Here is a 21,234-nt window from a genome sequence, read left to right on the forward strand (position 1 = left end):
AGATGCCAAAAGAATAACATCATTGCATCTTCATTCCCTGGGCCTGCCAAGGGACTCCTAGATGACTGGGTCTAAAAGCTTCTGACTGGCATGCCTTATTCAAGTAAGGAGACTACAGTGAAAAGGTGGGTGGCTTTGGGCTTTTCCTTACTTCTCATCCCACCCAGACATAAGGATGTAAGATGGTGCTAAAATGCTCCATCAAGCCATAGGAAGTGTTCAGTCAACTAGTGGGCCAATTAAGCATCATCATGCCAGATATGGCTCACATGCCACCAGTTACCACAAACATCGTGCCCAGAGAATCCGCATTAATGCAGAAGAGAATTATGAATCCACCGAGCCTTGCTTTAAAATCAGATTTATTGGAACACACATACACCCATTCCTGACTTTTTTTGCAGGGTTTGGAATCCATGCAGTACCAATAATATGACAAAAGAAAGAGGTTGTTGATATAAAGGGATCACTTACTCTTTAAATTAAAAAAATATTTAATACTGTATTAGGCAAGTTGTACACCAAAAAGACATTGCAACTGTACAGTCTCTTGGATATTGCACTTCCAAACAGCACGGTATGAGTATAGGGCATTCCAGCCACCAAGAAATACCACGTCAGTAATAAGAGGGCCACACTAGGCAAAAGGCAGCATGAGGAGACAAACGGATCCTACCCTAGAAGGAAGAAACAGCTAGGAACCTTTTTGGATCACAGGCTATCTGTAAATGCAAAGAGAAGAAAGGGGAGGTTTTCTGTTTGTCTACAGGGAAAGATAAGAGCATTTACTGTTTACCCAACAGAGATCTGAGGACATCACTTGTACTCCCAGCGTCAGATTTCATTTCATACATGACAAAGGGACCTGGAAGACATACAAACTTGTTTGGTAGCTACTCTCTCCTTCCCACCAAGCACCTCCATGCCCTGCTTTCAGCCCTGGCCCTTTCACATCAGAGGAACAATACTGCCCATTGGCAGACGTTCCTTGTTGCCTGTGGCATGGTGGGCATTCCCAGCAGAAATGCCTGCTGCTGCACTTGTGGGAGAGTTCAGAGCTGGGTCTCCCATAGTCTCATCATTGCCTTTATCTCCTTAGCGATTGTCTTATTGGGTCCGAGTTGTACAGTGGGAACAAGCAGCTACTGCTGCTCTCAGGCATATTGGCAAAATGAAACACAGGCAGATAATGGTGCAGGGACTGCTGCAGACCAGTATTAAGGTGCTTCCATGTCTTACCAGACCTACATCAAGATCACTGCATCACACACAGTGGGGAGAGAGATGTCTGTTCTCTTTCTCAGTGAGAGCATGTCTAAAGCCAAGGGAACGGGGGAGATAAATGGGAAGCCACAGATATAATTGGGGTTTAAGGACACCAAACAGGAAATCAGGGTTGTGTACAAGCAGGAGGAAGAATCTTCTTTTGGCCATGTGGCCTGAAATGGTTGGCCTGTAGCTTCTGTTCTTTGGAGCCAAGGAGCAGGCACAGTCTGGTCTCTGGCCTAATCTCGGAAAGCAGCCAGTGTATAACCATACAAGTAGTGGGAATGTGCTGCAAAACAAAAGGGTACAAAGTCTACATTAAACATGAAGGATACGATGCTGTGGCAAATCTGCTCTGTGCCTGTGCTCCTCCTACGACTATTCACTAGTCTGGGTGAAAGATTAGGCATTCAACAAAGCCCCAACAGAAGCAAAAGGGCCCAATGCTCCAAGCACCTGTTTGCATGGAGCACCTAAGAGGGTCAGAGAAAGGTTGAGAGAATTCGCAGTTTGCACACCCCACCTCTGCCAGGTCAGGAGATCCCACTGAAGCTGCCTTGCTCAAGAATCCTCAGAATCCTGATGCTGGCAAACTGCTGTTCACCACCCTTGAGCACAGATTTAGAGTCCACATGGAAATAGCAGAAGCTAGACACAAGGCACAGTCATGGCTGATCCATGGATTTTGACTGTGAGACCCACAATGAACATGGCCAAGTCTGTTCTTGTCACTGGAAGCGTCAGTGCTGATGTTGCCTTGGGGAGAAAGGGATAAACTTTGCTATCTTTATCCAACAGCTGTCCCCTTCATTTCTATAGATGCCTCTCCAGCCCCTATTCAGCACATTCCTCATTCCTCCTCCTCTTTGTTAGTATGATCCATTAAGGTTTTGCCGACATTTCAGTCACCGGAATTTCTTGGTTATTGAGCTTACAGCATGCAACTAGACTAGAAAGTTTCCTACTAGGCAGGAAACGGCTTCTATAATAATCTGAAGGAGAAGGTATCCAAATGGCTCAACTGTAGCAATTTCTCTGCCAGTAAATGGGCCCTGCCTACAAACACCGTAACTATTAAACCAGTCTTGGAGGACAGCTTTTTTAAAAGGGAAGCAGTTTCAACAAAATGAAGCTTCTGTTGGAATAACAGCTTGATAGTCGGGCTGAATATATTGACCTAAAATTCATATGTAGGCAACTTGTGGCTCTGTAAATAGTGTTGGATTACAACTCTCATTATCCCTGACCACTTGCCATGTTGGCTGGGGCTGATGGCAATTTGGATTTAATAATACTGACAGAGCCACAGGTTGCTCGTCCCTGGTAGGTAGGTAGATCGGTGCATCTGCTAGGCAAGATCCAAGATGTTTTGTCATGTACTATCAGTTTCTACTATATATTCATGTTATTGATGCTTTTGAATTATGGTGCTGGAGGAGACTCTTGAGAGTCCCATGGACTGCAAGAAGATCAAACGTATCCATTCTTAAGGAAATCAGCCCTGAGTGCTCACTGGAAGGACAGATCCTGAAGCTGAGGCTCCAATACTTTGGCCACCTCATGAGAAGAGAAGACTCCCTGGAAAAGACCCTGATGTTGGGAAAGATGGAGGGCACAAGGAGAAGGGGACGACAGAGGACGAGATGGTTGTTCACTGTTCTCGAAGCTACAAACATGAGTCTGACCAAACTGTGGGAGGCAGTGGAAAACAGGAGTGCCTGGCGTGCTCTGGTCCATGGGGTCATGAAGAGTCGGACACGACTTAACGACTAAACAACAACAACATTCATGTTATAATCCTATTCTTCCTTTCTTCCAAGAAACATTTTAACTTCACAGTAAACCTGTAAGGCAAATTAGCTTGAGGGAGAGTGACTTCCCCAAAGTCATTCAGAGAGCTTCAGAGCTGAGCACAGAATTACAGACAGGTTTTCCAGATCATAGACCAACAATATATGGTTCTCTGCTGAATTAAACACATCTAAAAGTAATGTGTGAACTCCATTAAAGTTTTAGAAACTGTGCACAATATTTTTTTCAGAAGCTACACCCTCTACCATCAGGAATATCAGCCGTTCTTCTTCGCACAGAACCTGGGTGGCCAACAATTAAGCCAAGAGTGGACAGCACTCAATCAAGTATAATAAAAGAACAGCTACTATGGCAATTAAGTTCTTTCCTGCACTGTGCTATATAGAATTGGGTGATAACCAACTCTGCAAAACAGCTTGTCAGTATGTTTTAGACGATTATTCTCTTCCAGAACTGAGCTCTGTATTGACTTGAAATAAGTATCAACTAAGGGATTGGCTCTTCTGGCAGAAAATGTTTGGTTTCTTTTGAGAGACAATAATAGCTTCATAACACACAGAGTGGCCCTCTATGCATTGGCTGCTCTCTCTATATATGTGTGGGGGGGGGGGGAAGGAGTTAGATAAAATTGCTATAAGTTGTTTTGGTGATTCAGAGGTTTAATCTGAAATCAAGCTAGATTTAAGCTTGGTGTCCCTCCTCTCTTTCTTCGTGGCTTATTTTATGGGCTCCATTTGTCCACTTGTCTTTGCTTTCTATTATTTAAATGTTGGATTGCAATATCTCTGAAGAAAAATGTGCCTGTGCCTTATTGCCCTACAAAGAGAGGCCACTGAAGCAGTACTGGATGTTTGGTGTGCATTGAGAAATCACCTATAAAACATGCTAGAAGTTATCACTGTGCTAACAACTGCTCCTGCAAAGACCAAGACAGAGCTAAAGTGTTGAAGCCCATGTTTGTTGTTGTTGAGACTAGGGTTGTTGAATGAATAAATCTGGCACCCATCAGATATATAACAACTGTGCTGGGTCCTCTGGTCTGACATGGACTAGAGGAAATTGTGAGGTCTGACATGGACTAGAGGAAATTGTGGGGTGCTGCAGTTCAAACATGGGAATACAGCACAATCTCCTGTGCAACTTCTTTTGTCGTGATACTGACTCTCACACATATAGCACAAAAAGCTGAACTGGTGATACAGGAAGCTTCCCTGCAAGTGATTTTAGGCAGAACAAAAATTGTGTTTAGAAGCCTGAAAACAGAGAAATTGATTTCTGGTTTATTTCATTAGTTTCTGGAAGTTCTCTAGACTACTGAGAATATAGCTGCTCTACCCTAATTTCTACACTTACCTGGGCCCTGGGCCAATGGTCCCATTGGAAACTGAATCTCAGCAGGAATATGTGCGAACTGTGGATGTCTCCAGCCTTTGGGACCCAGATGCACCAACTGCAAACCATTTAGCAACAACACATAAAAAGCATGCAATTAGTGAGATCAGAGCTCTCATGCAAAGCACACCATTAAACCCTTGGTTCCCTGTTGCCTGACTGCCTAGCTTGGCTTATTACAAAGGTCAGGAGCAATTAAAGTCAATTAAGCAAGTTTAGTCAGTTAAAAAGTACTAACTAATGCTTTTTAAAAGGCATGAAAGTGTAGCTGCCTAGCATCAGAGGTATATGGCTTCAGAGCTCAATAAGAAATAAAATTTCAGACCACTGAATGACTAAATAGACAGGAGTCTAAAGCAGCCAAGGGTGCTATTCATGGAGCAGAACTGGAGGGAGAGGAGTTGTTCTATTATGTGAGGGTGTAAATTCTCATCAGCTGGACACCACAGAACAACATACCCGATTTGCAAGGTCAGATCCTTGAAAGGTCCTTTCTTCCAGACTGATTAGAAACTCATCAAAATATACAAAATAGCTTTCTCATTTATCTTTTCATACCTTCATCTCTGGGCTAAAGCAACTAAGCAAATCCCCTGCATGAGATTCAGAAAGGGATAATCTTGGTGAGATCAAATGGGACATCAACTGTCTATCTAAACTCTCTGATATCAGCATCAGATGCAGGGAGTACAAGAACCAAAAGTAAGGTCCATATGTAGTCTGGGAAGGCAAACCATGTTAGAAGTCCAATTAGTAGTTACAATCTTATTCAGGAAAACAGAGTGTTGGGCTTCTTATCATCAAAGATCACACACCATGCAGCATCCAAACACTTGGTGGTTTGAAACTGTCTTATTCATCTGTCATGAACAAGAGCAAAGCTGGACCTTACCTTCTGGTGGCATTTTTTTCGGTGGTGCTGAAGGAGGTGGAAGGGGCACCAAGGAGGTCACTCGGAACCCTGCTGGGAGCGTCTCTGCTGATCCGCTGAGCATGCTGATGCTGTGAAAGTCTCGGGGGCGGAAGCGCTTTCGCCAGGAGGGAGTTCGCCGAAAAGTCTTGTCATCACCCTGTAAGGAAAGAAAAGATTATACCACATACCAAGCAAAGCAATCAGCTAGGCCTTCCTCAGGGAGAAGTACGGGCATTTGTGGAAAGGAAAAGACTCGTGCAGGTCTCTTATGCTACTGGAAGATCGGCAAAGTCTGAAAAACATTGACAGAGAACTCATTGAAGGGAGTTGGGCTGGTTCAGACCAGCTAGTTTTCCTGGGTTTGGGGCATGCCTCTGAGGCAACATCTCTCTGAATCTTAGCTAGAAGCACTGGCCAATGTGAGCTGTCCAAGGTACTGACAAGCTGCCCTTTGCTCTGTCCTGCTTTCCTGGCTGGGATCAAGCAGAGTTGACTCTGACTGGATTACCCATTTTGCCATGATCCTGCTCTTTGGCACACAACTTCTGTGCTATCAGTCAGTACCCTGGCATCAAACTGGCCTCCCCTGAAACTTTAAGACAAGACTCCACAGTGCACATTTTGTTTCCTGCAATTAATCTTCCACATACTGGTGTATATCTGTTCTTAATTTGCTCAGTGTGCCATGCTGAACCCATGTTTCTTCTACATTTTGTCCACTGGCTGAATCTTCATTACCAAATAGGCATGTTGATAAAGTAGGTTGTGTGATTGCTTCACTATATATCCACCTCAACTCACATAGACTACACTGATGCAAAGGGTTAAAATGTGGTATTGTAATAAATTTGGATTCAGTTGCAAGCTAGGATTTGGATGAAATAATCACTCACTTCTATATTTCATGCTGAACACAGCACAAATCAGCTCAATGAAATTGTGTGAAAAGGCCTTCAATCTCCTTTTTATGGGGTCAAATAATACAAAAACCTCAGCATTCAGTAAGAAATCTCTCAAGGATTATATTCTAATTTTCTAACTGAGTCGCATACTTTTCAGAAATTGGCTCTATTTCCCTATGGAAATAATCTAGAAATTTGGCCATCCTACAAAGTGGGATAATGACGATAACAATATACCAATAGTGTTTTAAACCAGCATTTGTCTTGGTCAAGTGATAATTCTATCTCAGATACAAGGAAACTTAAGCAGAACACAGTTATGGAAAATTAATGAGAAGCCCTTGGGGGCTTTATTCTTTCCTTCATTCACTGACAAATACTGAGATGCTGATGGTGATTAACAGAAATATGAAAGAATTCAAATTTACTTCAATTTACTTCAAGTAGAAATAAGAGTTGACTTGCCAGAATAACAACAGTAGATGTTATTTACTTGAAATGACCAAATCCCTTTCTTAAGTACTTTCTAATCCGGTGTCAAAGTTTCTCATTCAGTATCAGTTTTTTAAAATTGTTTGCCTTGAGTTTTCTAAACCCAGATGTTTCCCTCTTAAAATTTTAAAAATTCATCACAAAAGATGATTTCAGAGTGTGATAACCCAAAGAAGATTGCCCAGCGTCATTCCTCATAGCCCCTTATTTTCTTCCTTTTGAAGTTTCCTCATTGTGACCCCTAAAACAAAAATATTGCATATTGCTAATGGTAAATAGGTTGTTTAAGTACATAGATAGCTGCTGAAGATTCAAATTCAGAGGTAAAATTAAAACACCTCATTAAAAGAAATATATTCATTTTTAAGGCAATCAAAGCAACTGGAATGCTGTACACAAAATGGAAAAAAATTCTAAAAATCTCTTCATCCTAATGGGATGGGGCCAATAACTGGGCTTTGAATTAGTCCATTTCTAAAATCATTTAGAGCCTAGGAAACAGACTGCTAGCCTCTGTAGACTCCAAGCACCTGACACTAGTTCCGTGTTTGCATTGATGGCTCCCAAAATGCATTTTTACAATATAAGTCAATAATGTTAAGCTGATGAAATCTTAGCAATCATGACCAATATTCTCTCACATAAATTGTACAGGTTTCACAGTTCAGCATCCAGAGCTATTCCCCCTGGCCTGTCACTAGCCAATTTCTCACTGGTGAATACCAATGGTGATGCCACACCTGTGGAATTCTCCCTCGAGAGAGATCAGAGGTGTTCCCATTTTTTTAAGGCACAAGAACATGTTTATTCTAGAAGGCATTCAATGATCGACTCTATTTTTATTGCCTTCTGTTGGTTCTTAAAGCTACTGGGTATTCTTAGTGTTTTATTTGATTTTTGATATTCTATTCTATTGCTGTAAGTAGCTTTGGGAAACTTAGCCAGAAAAGCCAAGTATATAATAGCTTAAATAAATAAATAAATACAGGCCGGGGTCTTCACAAGTTCAGAGCAAAATTACCATTTCCTTATCATTCTTTATTTTCTGAAAATCAAAGACCTGCCTTTCCCAATACAAGCATCCTTGAGTATTATGGTCATCAACAGAGGCCCTTCTGCTCTCTGTGAGGAGGGAGCGGACTTTGTCAGTGGCTGAGTCCAGGCTCTGACATTCCCTGCCCAGGTAAGTCTGCCTCATTGCTTCTTTGATGGCCTTCCACCGCAGTGTGAAACCCTTCTTTCTTATATCTTTAGTGGCTTAAATGAAACCTGTTTTACTATTTTCAGTGGTTATTCTTATGGTTTTACCAGCTCATCATTGGCTGCTTTTCTAGTTAATAACAATGCATTCCATGTTTTCATTGTATTTGTAACTTTTTTTACTGCGTGTGTATTCTTATTTTAGTTAGCTGCCTTACAATAAATGTTTTAAAATTTAAATTCATCTCCAGTTGAAAATACCACGAAATTGGTTGTTATTATGGAATGAACTAGTACTATGAGATGCAATATTACGCGAGATACATTCTCTCCCTCTTCCAAAAGGGAGGAAGTCCCCGTAATGTACTCTCTCTAGCTACTTATTTAAAAACACTTAAAAACTTTAAACCAAACTCTGTATATGGCATTGCCATACTCCCTTCAAAACTTCCATGCTCATTTTTTTTCAGCTGTATTCAAAATGGCAACAGCAGAACAGCTTTCTGGGTGGCTTGACCAAACAAAATGCAATGCCCACTCCTTCACTAAATTATTCCTTTAAATTATGGGTGCTCAGCTTTGAATATGGTAGAACTCATGTTCTACACTTTAAAAAACCTTGAAGTAGATCAGAAGTGGGCAATCATAGGCCTAATTTCAAAAGCCCTGTGCAAGTGACTTGTTCAGGCCTCTGGAAAGCGTGATCTGTCTCTCCCCAGCAGCCTACTGAGTAGAAAGGGGAGAGAGGAGTGTGTGTCAGAAAACGAGAAAAAGGGTGGCTTTGTCCACTTTTGGCTCTGGTCTCACTCATCACTGGTTTTAGCCCTGCCCAGAGAGTCAGCATGCAGTCCCCCAAAATTATCCCCATGTGAATGCAGCTTCTGACAGAGAAGAGTTTGCCCATCCCTTAAGTAGATTAATAAATGCCCCTCAAGGTACATAATACATTTATTCTCCCCAGACAGACAGTTCAGTCAAGAGTTGGGGAGAGAAGCATTAGTGCCTTAGGAAGCCACAAGGTTAGTAACTTGATTTTGAAGACAGATGAGGGACATTTACTGCTTAGGCAGAGTCCTTTATGGATGAGCAGAGTAGTCTGCAGCTCCAGTGCTGCAAAAGAGAGAACTATTCCGTGCCAGCAGAGTCTCCTAGGTATGCCCTTGAGAAGGAAACACAATATAGCACTGTGCTAAGTGGGCTAGAGCAGGGGTTTTATTCCTCCAAAGTAGGACATATACATGCTACTGGATGAGCTCTATGGGATGAGAATTGGGGCACAGTGTTACAATGGCTCCAGCGCTATCTACAAGACCAACACTGGAAGAGTTCTTTTTAGATGCCAGGCAGTTATGCTAAGGAGTGCTGCAGGGTACTATTTTAGCTCTAATACTAGAGGATGAGGCAATGTGGAGCATGATGCTATCAGCATGCTGATGATACTCAGCACAGTTTCTTCATTTCAGAATTAGGGGATTCTGTGCCTGAATGCTGCTGTGGGTTATTTTCAGCAGTCTCTTATGAGTATTTTATACTATTTGATGCAAACCTCTGAGAGATTTATTTAATGTTTAATTGAATGGTGTATAAATCTTGCTGAATATGAACTGATGGGGACCCTGTGATCATGATCTTCATGTGCCACCTCCACCAGAGGTCCAGAGGGTGGCAACACAAAAATAGGCTTTTTCTGTGGTTCTTCATTTGTGGAATGCTTTCCTCGTGGAGGGTCACCTGGCACCATCATTATCTATCTTTAAGTACCAGGCAAAACCTTTCCTCTATAACCCGGCCTTTGGCCTGTAACTATCACTCCACTTCAGATAGTAGAAATTGGGTACATGGAGATCAGAGTATCTGGGGGATTTCTCCCCTCTAGCCCATTCCCATTGTAGCACAGAGGATTGAATGTTGGATGTGATGTGGTCAGACCTGGGTTCAAATTCTAGCTCAGCTACAAAAACCACAGAGTAACTTTGAACCAGTCACACATCCTCTGTCTAATCCACTGCAAAGAGATAAAGTGGCATACTTCCCATATATGCTGCCTGAGAACACTGGGGGGAAGGCTTGTTGGTTTATACACCACCCTTCAGCAATGATGCCAAATGACAAAAATGAGATAAAATGCAAGATCAAAGTGACAGCATACTAAACTAACAATACATTTAAAAGCCTGGGGTTTTATTTTAATTTATTGGTGTTTTTTTAAACTTCCTTCTGGGACCAAAAAGGTAATGGGTGGAGTTCACCTAACCATGTGCAAGGGGCTTTTCCTCCATATTCCCCCCAAAATTAGTTCTGGAGGGCAGTCAAGAGAACCTCTGAAACAGCATGGGAGGGGAGGGGCTATTGTTCCATCTGGCAAACTGAAATGCTTGCATAGACAGAAAGTTCGTAATACTGTGATATTGAATTCCTCCCAATTGCAAAATTCGGACTGGACTACAAATATTGCATACAAAGCACGTGCTCCTATTCTGGGCTAAAGTGTATTAGTTATGCTGTGATAGCCAGATTATTTGATTTCATTTCTGAAGTGGAGATTATGGGTCTCTATACAGTAATTTGCAACATACTTACCAGTACTGAAGCTCACAGAGATCTGTGTGCTTACCTGTATATCACTTAGAAACTTCCTCCATCTCCAAAGATTTGAAGGTACAGAATCCATTGCATCTGATTGACAGAACCTTCCCTATATTGTGGAAAGTTGAACATACCATCCTATGTGTCCTCTCTTCTCCTAGAGAATGTTGCTTCTTACTTTATGATCTGCTTAACATCACCTGCCCCGCCATTAGGCTGCACTCAACCTCAGGTAGTAGATTGTGTAATTTCATTAAATGGTTGTAAATTCTTGATGATATAGTTTATTATACATCTACCCACTAGAGGAAGTTTGGATTTTCTGCCTTCAAAACTGACACTTTGGTGAAAATAAAAGTGTGCATAGTAATGATGTCTGAAAGTGGCACAGTACTCAATTTTGCTTCAGTTACATGAACATTGAATCTGATCTGTACACCAGTTTCCATCATGAGTAATTGTGACAAAATAAAGCTATTGCCTTCCAAAATTGTGGTGTACATGGTGTAAATATTACCTGCACAGAGATTATCTCTCTGTAGAAAAATGTTGCTTTAAAGATTAAGCCACTGGTTTCCTCACTCTGTAAACAGTGGATCACCCCTTTAGAATGAGTAGATCCTCACAAGGGTTTTTATTTTTGACCTACAATTTGCACATTATGAGTGCTTTAGAAGCATCAAAAACACATATACATTCCTCAGGGCATGTTTTATGGATAGTCTATGTGATAATCTTAGTGTCAAGATGACTCTACATGAGAAAGTAGAATAGCTTGCAAAATCTTATGAGTGTAAATGTTGAAGTGGAATAAGAATCACTTGAAAAATAACTCCGAAGTACTCCAGAATATTCAGCCCATGCAGGAAGTGGTACACTGCAACTAGTGCTACTGATTTTTATGAGGACTAAGTCACAAAAGGATATATTGCCTAACTCACATACAGATAACTGAGCATACCTCAGATTTTATCCTAAAGCAGCCGAATGCAGTTATGGATAATAAGGATGCACCATCAAGAGAAACAGGTTGACATAATACTAGGTAACCAGTACGTATATATACCAGATTTTTCTTCTTGAACAGATAATAGTTTTCAGCTTTGGGGAACCATTTGAATAATTTCTATTCCACTTTGAAATTTTAGGTGGTAATATTCATCATCTAAACCGGAGGTCTTCAACCTTGGGTCCCCAGATGTTTGTATGTTTGTTTGTTTATCTATAATAGTATTCCTATACAACCAACATTTCAGTGAGGTAAATGTGCATGCAATGCTCAGGTGTGTGCCAGTTCTTTTCACTTGATACATTCCCTTCCTGAAAATGCAACAGATTGCTGGCGATATCCATACCTTACCCTTTTCCTAGAATAATGCTTCACTTCAGAGTTTCTTCACATGAATGGATCATTTCATGCATTACACTGAGGAAAACCCTCAGGCTTACACTCAACAAGCAGCTGCAATCAATCCAAGTTCCGTAAGAAGTATACCTGTGCACTACTCACGCTTTCCCCATGAAATAGCTAATTTCCGGCCAAAAGTAACTCCTCTTGGTAGAAAAACTGCTGGGGAGAAGATGTGAGGGGAGGGCAAGCAAGTGTTTCACTCTCCCTCCTGCCTCCCCATGCTGCACTTTAAAACTCCCCCTACTGCCCTTTGCTTTAGAAGAATTTGGCATGATCTGTGTTAGGATGCACTACTGTCACCTATAGCTTTGCGCTAGGATCACTGAGGGAACAGTTAGTGTCTTCTATCGTTGCACTAAGCACTCCAGAAGATACTCCATCCTCCCTCCCATATCCCTCCCTCAACTATGTCTGCAAGATGTGTGTTGATACAATCTTATAATGATTATTTAAAAGGCTCAGCCAGAACTGGCAACTACATCAAGATGTTCCCAGATCCCCAAGTTTAAAGAAACCCTTCAATATATTTCCAGTCCAGTGTTTATAATTTATTGACTGACCAATACAGATAACTTTGGTACACCAAGCAGTGTGACAGTGATTCACAAAGCATACAAAAAGGTTGTACTCCACAGAGCAGTGTGTCTGTGTAAACTCACTTCTGTTACAATAGTACGAGATCATGCTGTTGACAGGGAGAGCAGCTCCTCGCCTCATGGGGTTTGGTTCACAAGAAGTTATGACAAAGGAGGGCTAGGAGGTCCCAGCTGAAGGTAGGAGTGTTTTCAACATCACTGGTCTTCAGAGCTTTGTCCAGAGCAGTATGAAAACATGATTCGTACTACTTAAGGGAGTAGATTTCAGATAGTCCACAGGCTGAGCTTTTGTCTATCAACATACTTACACCATTTTGACTAGTGGGATGGATTTAAAATGTATGCAACCATGTTGCTGCTCAGATTTTAGTTTACAGTCCTATTCAACTGAAAATGGTTTATGGTAAAATGAAATAGGAACATTCATGCGGGGATGGTATTACATTTCCTAAAGGAAAGAAGAGCAGGTTTGTTGGAGCCAATGCACAAATGAATGGCAAGCAGAATTTCCTTGCAGATTTACAAAAACAAAAACAAAAGTAAACAGCATAGGCTCTGCTAACACCAATCATTTCTCACATAAGAAGTGAGAAGGCAGCCTGGGTTCCAGCAATTCTCACAGCAAACAATTTCATTACAGGGGATCCTATACCTGTCTGCAAGTTGAAATCTCTCTGGCTTACCAAATCCACTTGCTCTCTTCATGAACAGAATTTCAGCACATACAATGTTCCTTCACAGAAGATAACTGCACTGCCAGTCCTACTTGCAACACTTCTCTTGCTTCATCAGTTTCTTAGCCAACAGTATGGGCCCAAAATTTCTCAAATTCCCAGCATGTTTTAGTCAGAGGATAGTACTTTGTACTCACATCGTCAAGCCTCCTATCAGTGCCCAAGGCAAGCAGATTGTTGAATTCTCTCTCCATCACTTGTCGTGCCTGCAGAAAACATTAGATAAGCCAACAATAGTTGTCTATCAAAACAAAAACAACACTAACAGTGCTGCCAAATTTCCAGTCATAGTAAATGAAATATTTCTTGAAAGTTGCTTTCTCTCCATGGAAAGGGCTATTGCCTTTATGTCCTGTTTGTAGTCTTCCCAAAGCAGCTGGTTAACCACTGTGGGGAAAAGGATGTTGGACTAGATATTTTGCCTTGTATGCAGTATGCACTTTGGGGCAAGTCATTCATTTCTCAGCTTCACTAGTTTGCCTTCAGCGAAATAGATGTTGTGCTGCTGCACAATTGTAGGGCCAAACAAGTGGCTGATGTTTGCAACTTCAATCCCAGCTCTGTAACTTAGTTTGTGGTGCAGGACAAATCACTTGTCTCCATCTATTCCAGAAATTTGTTTTTAACAGTGCCCTGACAAATGCCTTTGGGAAGCTTATAAACAGGGAATGAAGACAACAGCACTATGTCATTCTGCCTGGCCAATAAACTGGGTGGCCGGGGTCTTCCATAGGTGAAGTCAGCAGGAACAGTGTTGGGGGAAAATCAACCAAATGAGGCACGTAGGGGAAGTAACTTAGCAGGGAAACTTGTAGACTCCTTATTTTTTGGAGATGCCAGTTGCCACTAATAAAAACACATCCAACTCAGATCTCTTTAAGAAGAAACATATAATGGTCATCCTAAAAACATCAGTTTCCTACCTGAGTATTCTGAGTGGGTATTTGTAACACAAGTGCCAGACTATTATAATCAAAATTTTCATCCAATGCTATGAGGGCTCCATGGACTCCACTCTCAACAATATTGTTTGCATACTCTCTAAGCCCAATAGACTGAATCCAGTGAATTACTTGATCATTGGTCCAAACCAACACATCTAGAAGGAAGTGAAGCCATACATTCAGGACAAAACACAACAATATTTAAGTCCACATAAGTTGGTTAAGAAAAAATAGAAAAAAGCACAATGACTGATATATTGTTTAAAATTTGCAATGGAAGCCACAAGATTAAAAACAGACAGGTTATAGCATTTTCCTATCAGTCACACTGCCCAAAGTGTAGCAGTCTCATTTGTTCACATTATCATACACCAAAAACAGAATGGTCAAAGCTCTAGCATTGAAGGAAGAAACCCCAGAAAGACAAAATTAAAATGCAGAACATAGAAGGCTGGTGCCCCAACCACGTAGTAAACATGAGCCAACCAATAAAGATAAATCCACAGAAAACTATAATGAAGAAATGCAGGTACCATCTGACTAAAACAGTTTTTCAGTGGCTGAAAAGCCTCTAGAAGTAATAGAAGTAGAGGAGATGCCAGCTTCCCCTTCTCTGCAACTGACAAATGCTGAGTTTGTAAAACAGCACTGATGATGCCTCAAGAAAGGGAAGGCAAAATGGCATCAAGAGCTCAGTCTCATTGCCTTGTTCCTTTGAAGCCTGCCACAAGCAGATCTCTTCATTGTTACCTACCTTTGATTTCATGCTGACTTTCCTCCCGTCTCCTCTCCAGCTCTTTTCTATCATAGTTTAGTCTTTTCAGGCACATGATACCATACTGCAGGCTTGTGCTGCAATGATACAATACAGCACTTATTTCAATGCATTTCAAACCAAAATCTTACTATTTGAAACATCATTTATTATATTTAATTACAGCAATTATAACACACTGTGGGGAGGTTTGCAGCACTTGTGCCATGCCTCTGTGAGTCCTTGAAGGCTCAACTAGTGATAAGCAAGGTCTGAAGGTCTGTCTCCTCTCCCAGTGGACAGAGATAAAGCACAACTGTTGAGGGAGAGGTGTGGAATTGAGGGGGGAAGGAAGGAAGGAAGGAAGGAAGGAAGGAGAGGAAAAAGAAGCAGATGCAGGCGAAGCCCCACAGCATCTGGCCCTATTAAGAGCACAGTCAGGCATAGTCAGGAAAAGAAGAGAGTAGCTCCTTCTGTGTGAGTGTTGCAGATTTCCAAAAGCCTGACAGGTTTAAGGAGGGTGGCAACCACAAATCCTAAGAATCAAAGTGCTCTGGACAAAGTGCTAAGACAGTGCTCTGGACTATTCAGCAGGGATAATCCTAACTGTGCCATCTAATTCCACACAAATAAGGCTTGAGAATGCACTGTAACCATCTCAGATCGCTATATAAACCACACAACGCAAAATGTGTTTCTGTCCACCCCCTCCCCAATTACTTATGCTAACAGGGGAAACTCTTTACATCTATTTCCAAAGGTTTTGTTGCTGTTTTTTTAGTCTGTGGCAAATATGCATAGCAATATATTGAAGTTTCATTGCAAATGATAACCACTGCACTCATCTCTTTTGATTTAAGTATATTATAACATGCAATTTCCAATACATATAGTAAACACACAAACCAACCTCAACTTCATCAGTGTGCTTCACTCCAAAAGAATAAACTGTATGTTTAGGTGAGATAAATTCAGATGGGGGCGGGACAGGAAATGAGCACATTAAACCATTCTTAAATTGGTTGCAAGAAATTCTAGTTTCCTGGGATGAAACAATAACCCTCCAAGAATTTGCTTACCGGTGGAAACTGTCCACCATCTTGAGGTGCACTCGAAGATCTTTCTTAGTCAGATGATCCAGCATTCGTGCATCCACAAGACACTCCATGAAATAGCTGCGATATTGTGGGAGACCCAGACTAGGAAGCCATTCATTCCCTATCCACTCATGATTCATGTCCCCATAAGCCAATGTCTTTGAAAGTAAAGAAGAAGAATGTAAGAGCAGGTCCCTCAGAAGCATTAACAGAATCCTATTGGGAAGTCTCAGAAATGTAATTTAGAATAATTTAATAAAGGTACAGTAATCTCATGTCTTGGATTTATCTTGATTGTTCATTGATGCCTTGATAATATATATACACTATTGTGTGTGATAAGGATTATCACAAAGATGAAAGATTCTCATATTGTTGGTGATACCACATTGGCAAGTTGTCTGGAATCAACCAGTGTCCTAAATATTACATATCTTGAAAACCTTAATCATGAATAAAGCATACATAATCGGTGCTCCATTTTCAGCCCCTTGGGCAGAAATATACCACAAAATATAAGGAACAAAGCTGCAAAGTGCTGTGCAGGGATCCTTCCTTACAAGCTCATTTGGATGCAGTGGCTTTTGGATCCTGCTCTTAAGTCTAAAGACCTAGGGCAGTGGGCTTCCCACTGAAGCCAGTTAAGCCGCTCCACTGAAGGGTCTGGATAAACTGAAGGGTTTGAATCTATCTCTACCCTATATCTACTTCCAGACTTTCCAGTGATTGGGAAGAAACATTTGAAAAGAAAGGAAGCAGTGATGGCCTAGGCATGCATGCCAGAATTTTATTATGTCTGCCTTCTATTGGCAAAATGAGGACACATCTGATAAGGAAACAAAGGGCCACAGGTATTTGCTCCCTTTGCATAGGAATTTAGAGGTGTTCCAAATCTGGCTGAGAACAAGGAATACTAAAATTAATGTGGGAAACAGCAGTAAATCAATAGAGTAGATCTGTATGGTTTGCAAAACTATAGCTGTAATGGAACTAGGTGAGGGGGTGAGAAATGAGAGCTCTCTTATATCATGGAAAGTTTTTTTCTGTTTGGAGAAAACTGTATAGCATTAGTAACCAGAAAGTGTAAGCAGGGTTAAGAGCATTCTTCATCTGTCTTGAGAAAAGTCTTCCCAGCTTATTGAAACAAAACACAACCAAAGCAAGGTGATATAATCAGATTGTAAGTGTCATTGTGGAATCAGTTTTGATGTGTTCTGACCATTCACATAATTTTGTGTGTCTAAGCACAGTGGAAAAAGGCAAGATAATATACAAGTCTCACCTGTGCCCAACTGCCCTCCTCAGTGTCCTAAATGTAACAATGCAGCATGTCAACAAAACAACAGGCAAAGTAAGTTATCACCATATGGGGGCTGACAATATTTAAGATACAAGCAGAGACTCCTTTATTATATTTTCATTTACTACATTTACATACCACCTTTTCCTCCAAAAAGCTCATGGTTGTTCCCTTTCCATTTTATCCTCACAACTTTGTGAGGTAGAGTACGCTGAGAGAAAGTGACTGATCCAAGGTTACCCCAGTGGGTGGGGATTTGAACTCTGGTCTCCCAGGTCATAATCCAACACTCCAACCATTACACCACAGTGGTTCTCCAATGAGTGTAAAACAAAATAATCAGGATACTTTCACACACAGACCACACACATGGCACAAGCACAAATATGATTTCACTTTCAGGCTCTCATTCTTCAGCACACATAACATGAGGGATCTCACTGTAGGCAATATTTTGAATCTCTCAATAATGAGCAAAAGAGTCATATTATACTGCACATGCCACCATAATGTTACATGACTCAAACAGAGAAGCATATTCAAAACTTAGGAGATAAATAACAGATGCTGCACTAAAGGAAGGAGCTGGTGAAACTTCCTGAAGATTGACTGATTGTTTATTAAATTTCTATATCACCATTCACATAGGGCAGTTTACAAAATAAAAACACAAAAATGCACTGCATAGTAACAAAAACATTAACATCCATTCTTAAAAGATTTATTAAACTGGGCAGTGTGAACATAAGCACTGTTAGTAGATGGTTCCCTAAACCGGATGGAGGGGTAGTGGCCTGTTCTTGATGAAGCTACACTCCCTCTAAAGTAGTGGGTACGCAGGTTGAGGGTACTTCTGGATCCATTGTCACTTGATGCTCAGGTGGCCTCAGTGGCGTGGAGTGCCTTCCATCAGCTTCGGCTGGTGGCCCAGCCGCACCCCTATCTGGACAGGGATAACCTAACTTCTGTTGTCTATGCTCTGGTAACCTCTAGGTTAAATTACTGCAATGCATGTTACGTGAGCCTGCCTTTGAAGACAGCTCGGAAACTTCATCTGGTACAAAGTTCTGCGGCCAGGTCGCTCACCGGGGCAAGAGGGTTTGAGCATGTAATACCAATCCTGGTATGACTGCACTGACTGCCAATTAGTTTCCTGGTCCAATTCAAAGTGCTAGTTTTGACCTTTAAAAGGCTTGGGACCAAAATACCTTAGGACCACCTCTCTCCATATTAACCGACACCATCCCTGCAATCATCATCTGAGTCCCTCCTCCATGTGCTCCCTTCCACAAGAGGTCTGGAGGGTGGCAGCACAAAAATGGGCCTTTTCTGGGATGGCTCCCCATTTCTGGAATGCTCTCCACAGGGAGACTTGCCTCGCACATTTGTTATGTATCTTTAGGTGCCAGACAAAAACTCTCCTCTTCTCCCAGGCTGACGTGGGTGAACAGTAGCTACAATATGTCAATAGCCACAAATTAATTTGTTTTCCTGATAAATGTATACCTTTCATCTTCAACCGCTAGTGTTCGCAAGCAGTAAATACAAAAAAGGAAATGGTGCTGACATGTGCCGGTGAACAACTGCTAGCTACCTATGGCTGCGGTCACCACACAAATAGGTGAACAGCAAGTTGCCAACTACATGAGACAGATAAATGTGCTTCTTGTTAGGCATAACCCACATATATTACACTTGTATCTGCTTAATTAAGAGCAAGAAACCTGCCAGTCACCTTACATAAATATTGGCTGGGCAAAGGCACAGCTGCCAGCCACCCTTTAGGGATACATCTCAAAAGAGACCCTTTACTGTTATTTATTATTAATAATCTACAGGATTCATAACCTGCCAAACCAAAAAGGCTCTCAAAGCAACTTTCAAAAATCAGTTCTAAGATGGTCCCTGCCCTCAGGCTCACTATCTAAAAAGACATGACACACAAGAGAAAGGGAATGGGAGGGAAGAAAAATAATCAAGCTTAAGCATATGTTCTTAAAAGTTACAGTTAACTAGAATAAGTCAGTTACCATGCATACTGAGGGGGTTCCTAAATATTGTGGGTAATGGTTACCCGATAGAAAAGAATAATATATTTAGTTATAGCTCACACTTCCAATGGAGTAAACACCAAAGATGGCTCTAAGATTGTTGAACCCTCAACAATATGAAGTGTCCTGAACAACAATACATTTTGCATTTTTATCAAAGAAATGAATCACCTGGCCAAAATTGAACCAACCTCTTATCATGAGTAAAGTACAGTGGTACCTCTGGTTGCGGACACAATTTGTTCCAGGGTGCCATTCGCACCCCGAAAAGTCTGCAACCAGAGCAGTGCTTCTGTGCATGTGCAAAGCACGATAGAGAGCTTCTGCGCATGCGCGACCTGTGCAGAATGCTTCTGCGCATGCGCAAACCATGTAGAACGCTTCTGCACGTGCGGCAAACCCCGGAAGTAAACACTTCCAGGTTTGCTACGTTCTTAACCCGAAAAAACGCAACATGAAGCATTTGCAAGAAGAGGTATGATTGTATGCTGAAATAGGTATACTGTAGTATTAGTCCTGAAAGAGCCTTACATTTTGATTAGATGCAAAATTATTTCCCTGCCTGTTTTTATGAGGATAAGATGGTAGGGATCTCAGACACTTAAGGACAAATTATACAAAGGAAACTATCACACAGAAGAAACTTACCGTTTTGGTTGAAGTTGCCATAGTTTCCATCTCTTCGTGTGTCACCCAAACATTTCCAGATGACTAGGGGGGAAAGATGAAATAAATTAATGAGAGGGGAAGGAACAACTGTGACCTTGTCAGTAATAATAATAATAATTTTAAGTAAAGCATTTTAATCTGAAGTCAACTTAAATTAAACCATCGCTAATGTATGGATGAAGATAGTTTTCAGTGGCTGTGGAAATGACAATAATGCTATGAAAAATCATGCTCAATTTACATTAAGATCCTGATTTTTTTGTACATTAAGTTCATTCAGAAAAATATTTGAGGCTTTTAAAGAACAAGACCTCCTTTCTTCCCAAATGGTAGACATTGTACCAAGCCATCTGAATGAATATGCAATTCTCTTTAGAGTTTTCAACAATATTAGAAGACCTGTAATTGTAGCCCCGTATTTCCTGTGCCTCACTGCCCCACTTACTCTCTGCTCTGCCCCATTTCCTTCTACCTCCCCTTATTGTGCCAAATTCTTGCATTAAGTCACCATGCCCTTTGCTTCTTCAGGAAAAAAGAAGGGGGAAGGCGAGATCTCTCAGCATATGTTAGTTAGTCCTTATATTTCTACCTATTGCTACTTCTCACCCAGTAAGCAGGGAAGTCAAAGCAAGAATATGATTTGAGTTTCTGAGAGAGCCAAGCACTCTTCAAATACAACCAATCCAGCTAGTGCCCTGGAAATAATGTTTGTTTGTTTGTTTGTTTGATTAATTGATTTTTTTTATCTGGTCCTTCCTTCCAAAAGGAGCTCAGGGCAGCAAAAAAGAAAATAAAAAGTCAATTTTAATATTTTTAAACAGAACCTAAAATAATCACAATTAATATATCAAAGGTTGCCAAAAACAATAAGTTTTAGTATTCTTCAGCCCTCCAAAACCTGGGTGAACAGGAACAGGTCACTGTCACTAATTACAGGGACAAGTCTAGAACACCTAGCACTAGAACAGCTACAAGCCAGAGGTAAGGAAGGTTGTTTTGAACTGTCTACTGGCAGTGACAAAACAGGTGGGCAAGGTACAATACCTTTGAGCAATTTTACCTGCCATCTTGACAGAAAGACTACATCCAAGCAAATAAGTATGTTAAGTTAAATG

The 21,234-nt window shown here is 41.1% G+C and overlaps 1 protein-coding gene across 7 annotated transcripts in view; it reads right to left on the bottom strand.

The window, feature by feature from the left end:
* Window positions 1–345: 345 nt before the first annotated feature.
* The window catches only part of PPFIA4 (PTPRF interacting protein alpha 4), a 122,143-nt gene continuing 101,254 nt past the window's right edge, over window positions 346–21,234 (bottom strand). For 3 of the 7 annotated variants that reach the window (XM_082227480.1, XM_082227476.1, XM_082227481.1), the window contains 9 exons: window positions 20,099–20,161; window positions 17,382–17,408; window positions 16,082–16,257; window positions 15,003–15,100; window positions 14,228–14,403; window positions 13,442–13,510; window positions 5,363–5,540; window positions 4,432–4,528; window positions 346–1,555 (listed from right to left, as the gene is read on the bottom strand). In XM_082227480.1, coding sequence (XP_082083606.1) covers window positions 4,470–4,528; window positions 5,363–5,540; window positions 13,442–13,510; window positions 14,228–14,403; window positions 15,003–15,100; window positions 16,082–16,257; window positions 17,382–17,408; window positions 20,099–20,161 — 846 coding nt within the window. In that variant the 3' untranslated portion in view covers window positions 346–1,555; window positions 4,432–4,469. The remainder of the gene's footprint in view (window positions 1,556–4,431; window positions 4,529–5,362; window positions 5,541–13,441; window positions 13,511–14,227; window positions 14,404–15,002; window positions 15,101–16,081; window positions 16,258–17,381; window positions 17,409–20,098; window positions 20,162–21,234) is intronic. The other 4 variants (XM_082227482.1, XM_082227479.1, XM_082227478.1 and 1 more) reach the window with 3 other exon arrangements.

The sequence above is a fragment of the Podarcis vaucheri genome, assembly GCF_965113315.1.
Source record: "Podarcis vaucheri genome assembly, chromosome: 6".
Taxonomy (NCBI): domain Eukaryota; kingdom Metazoa; phylum Chordata; class Lepidosauria; order Squamata; family Lacertidae; genus Podarcis; species Podarcis vaucheri.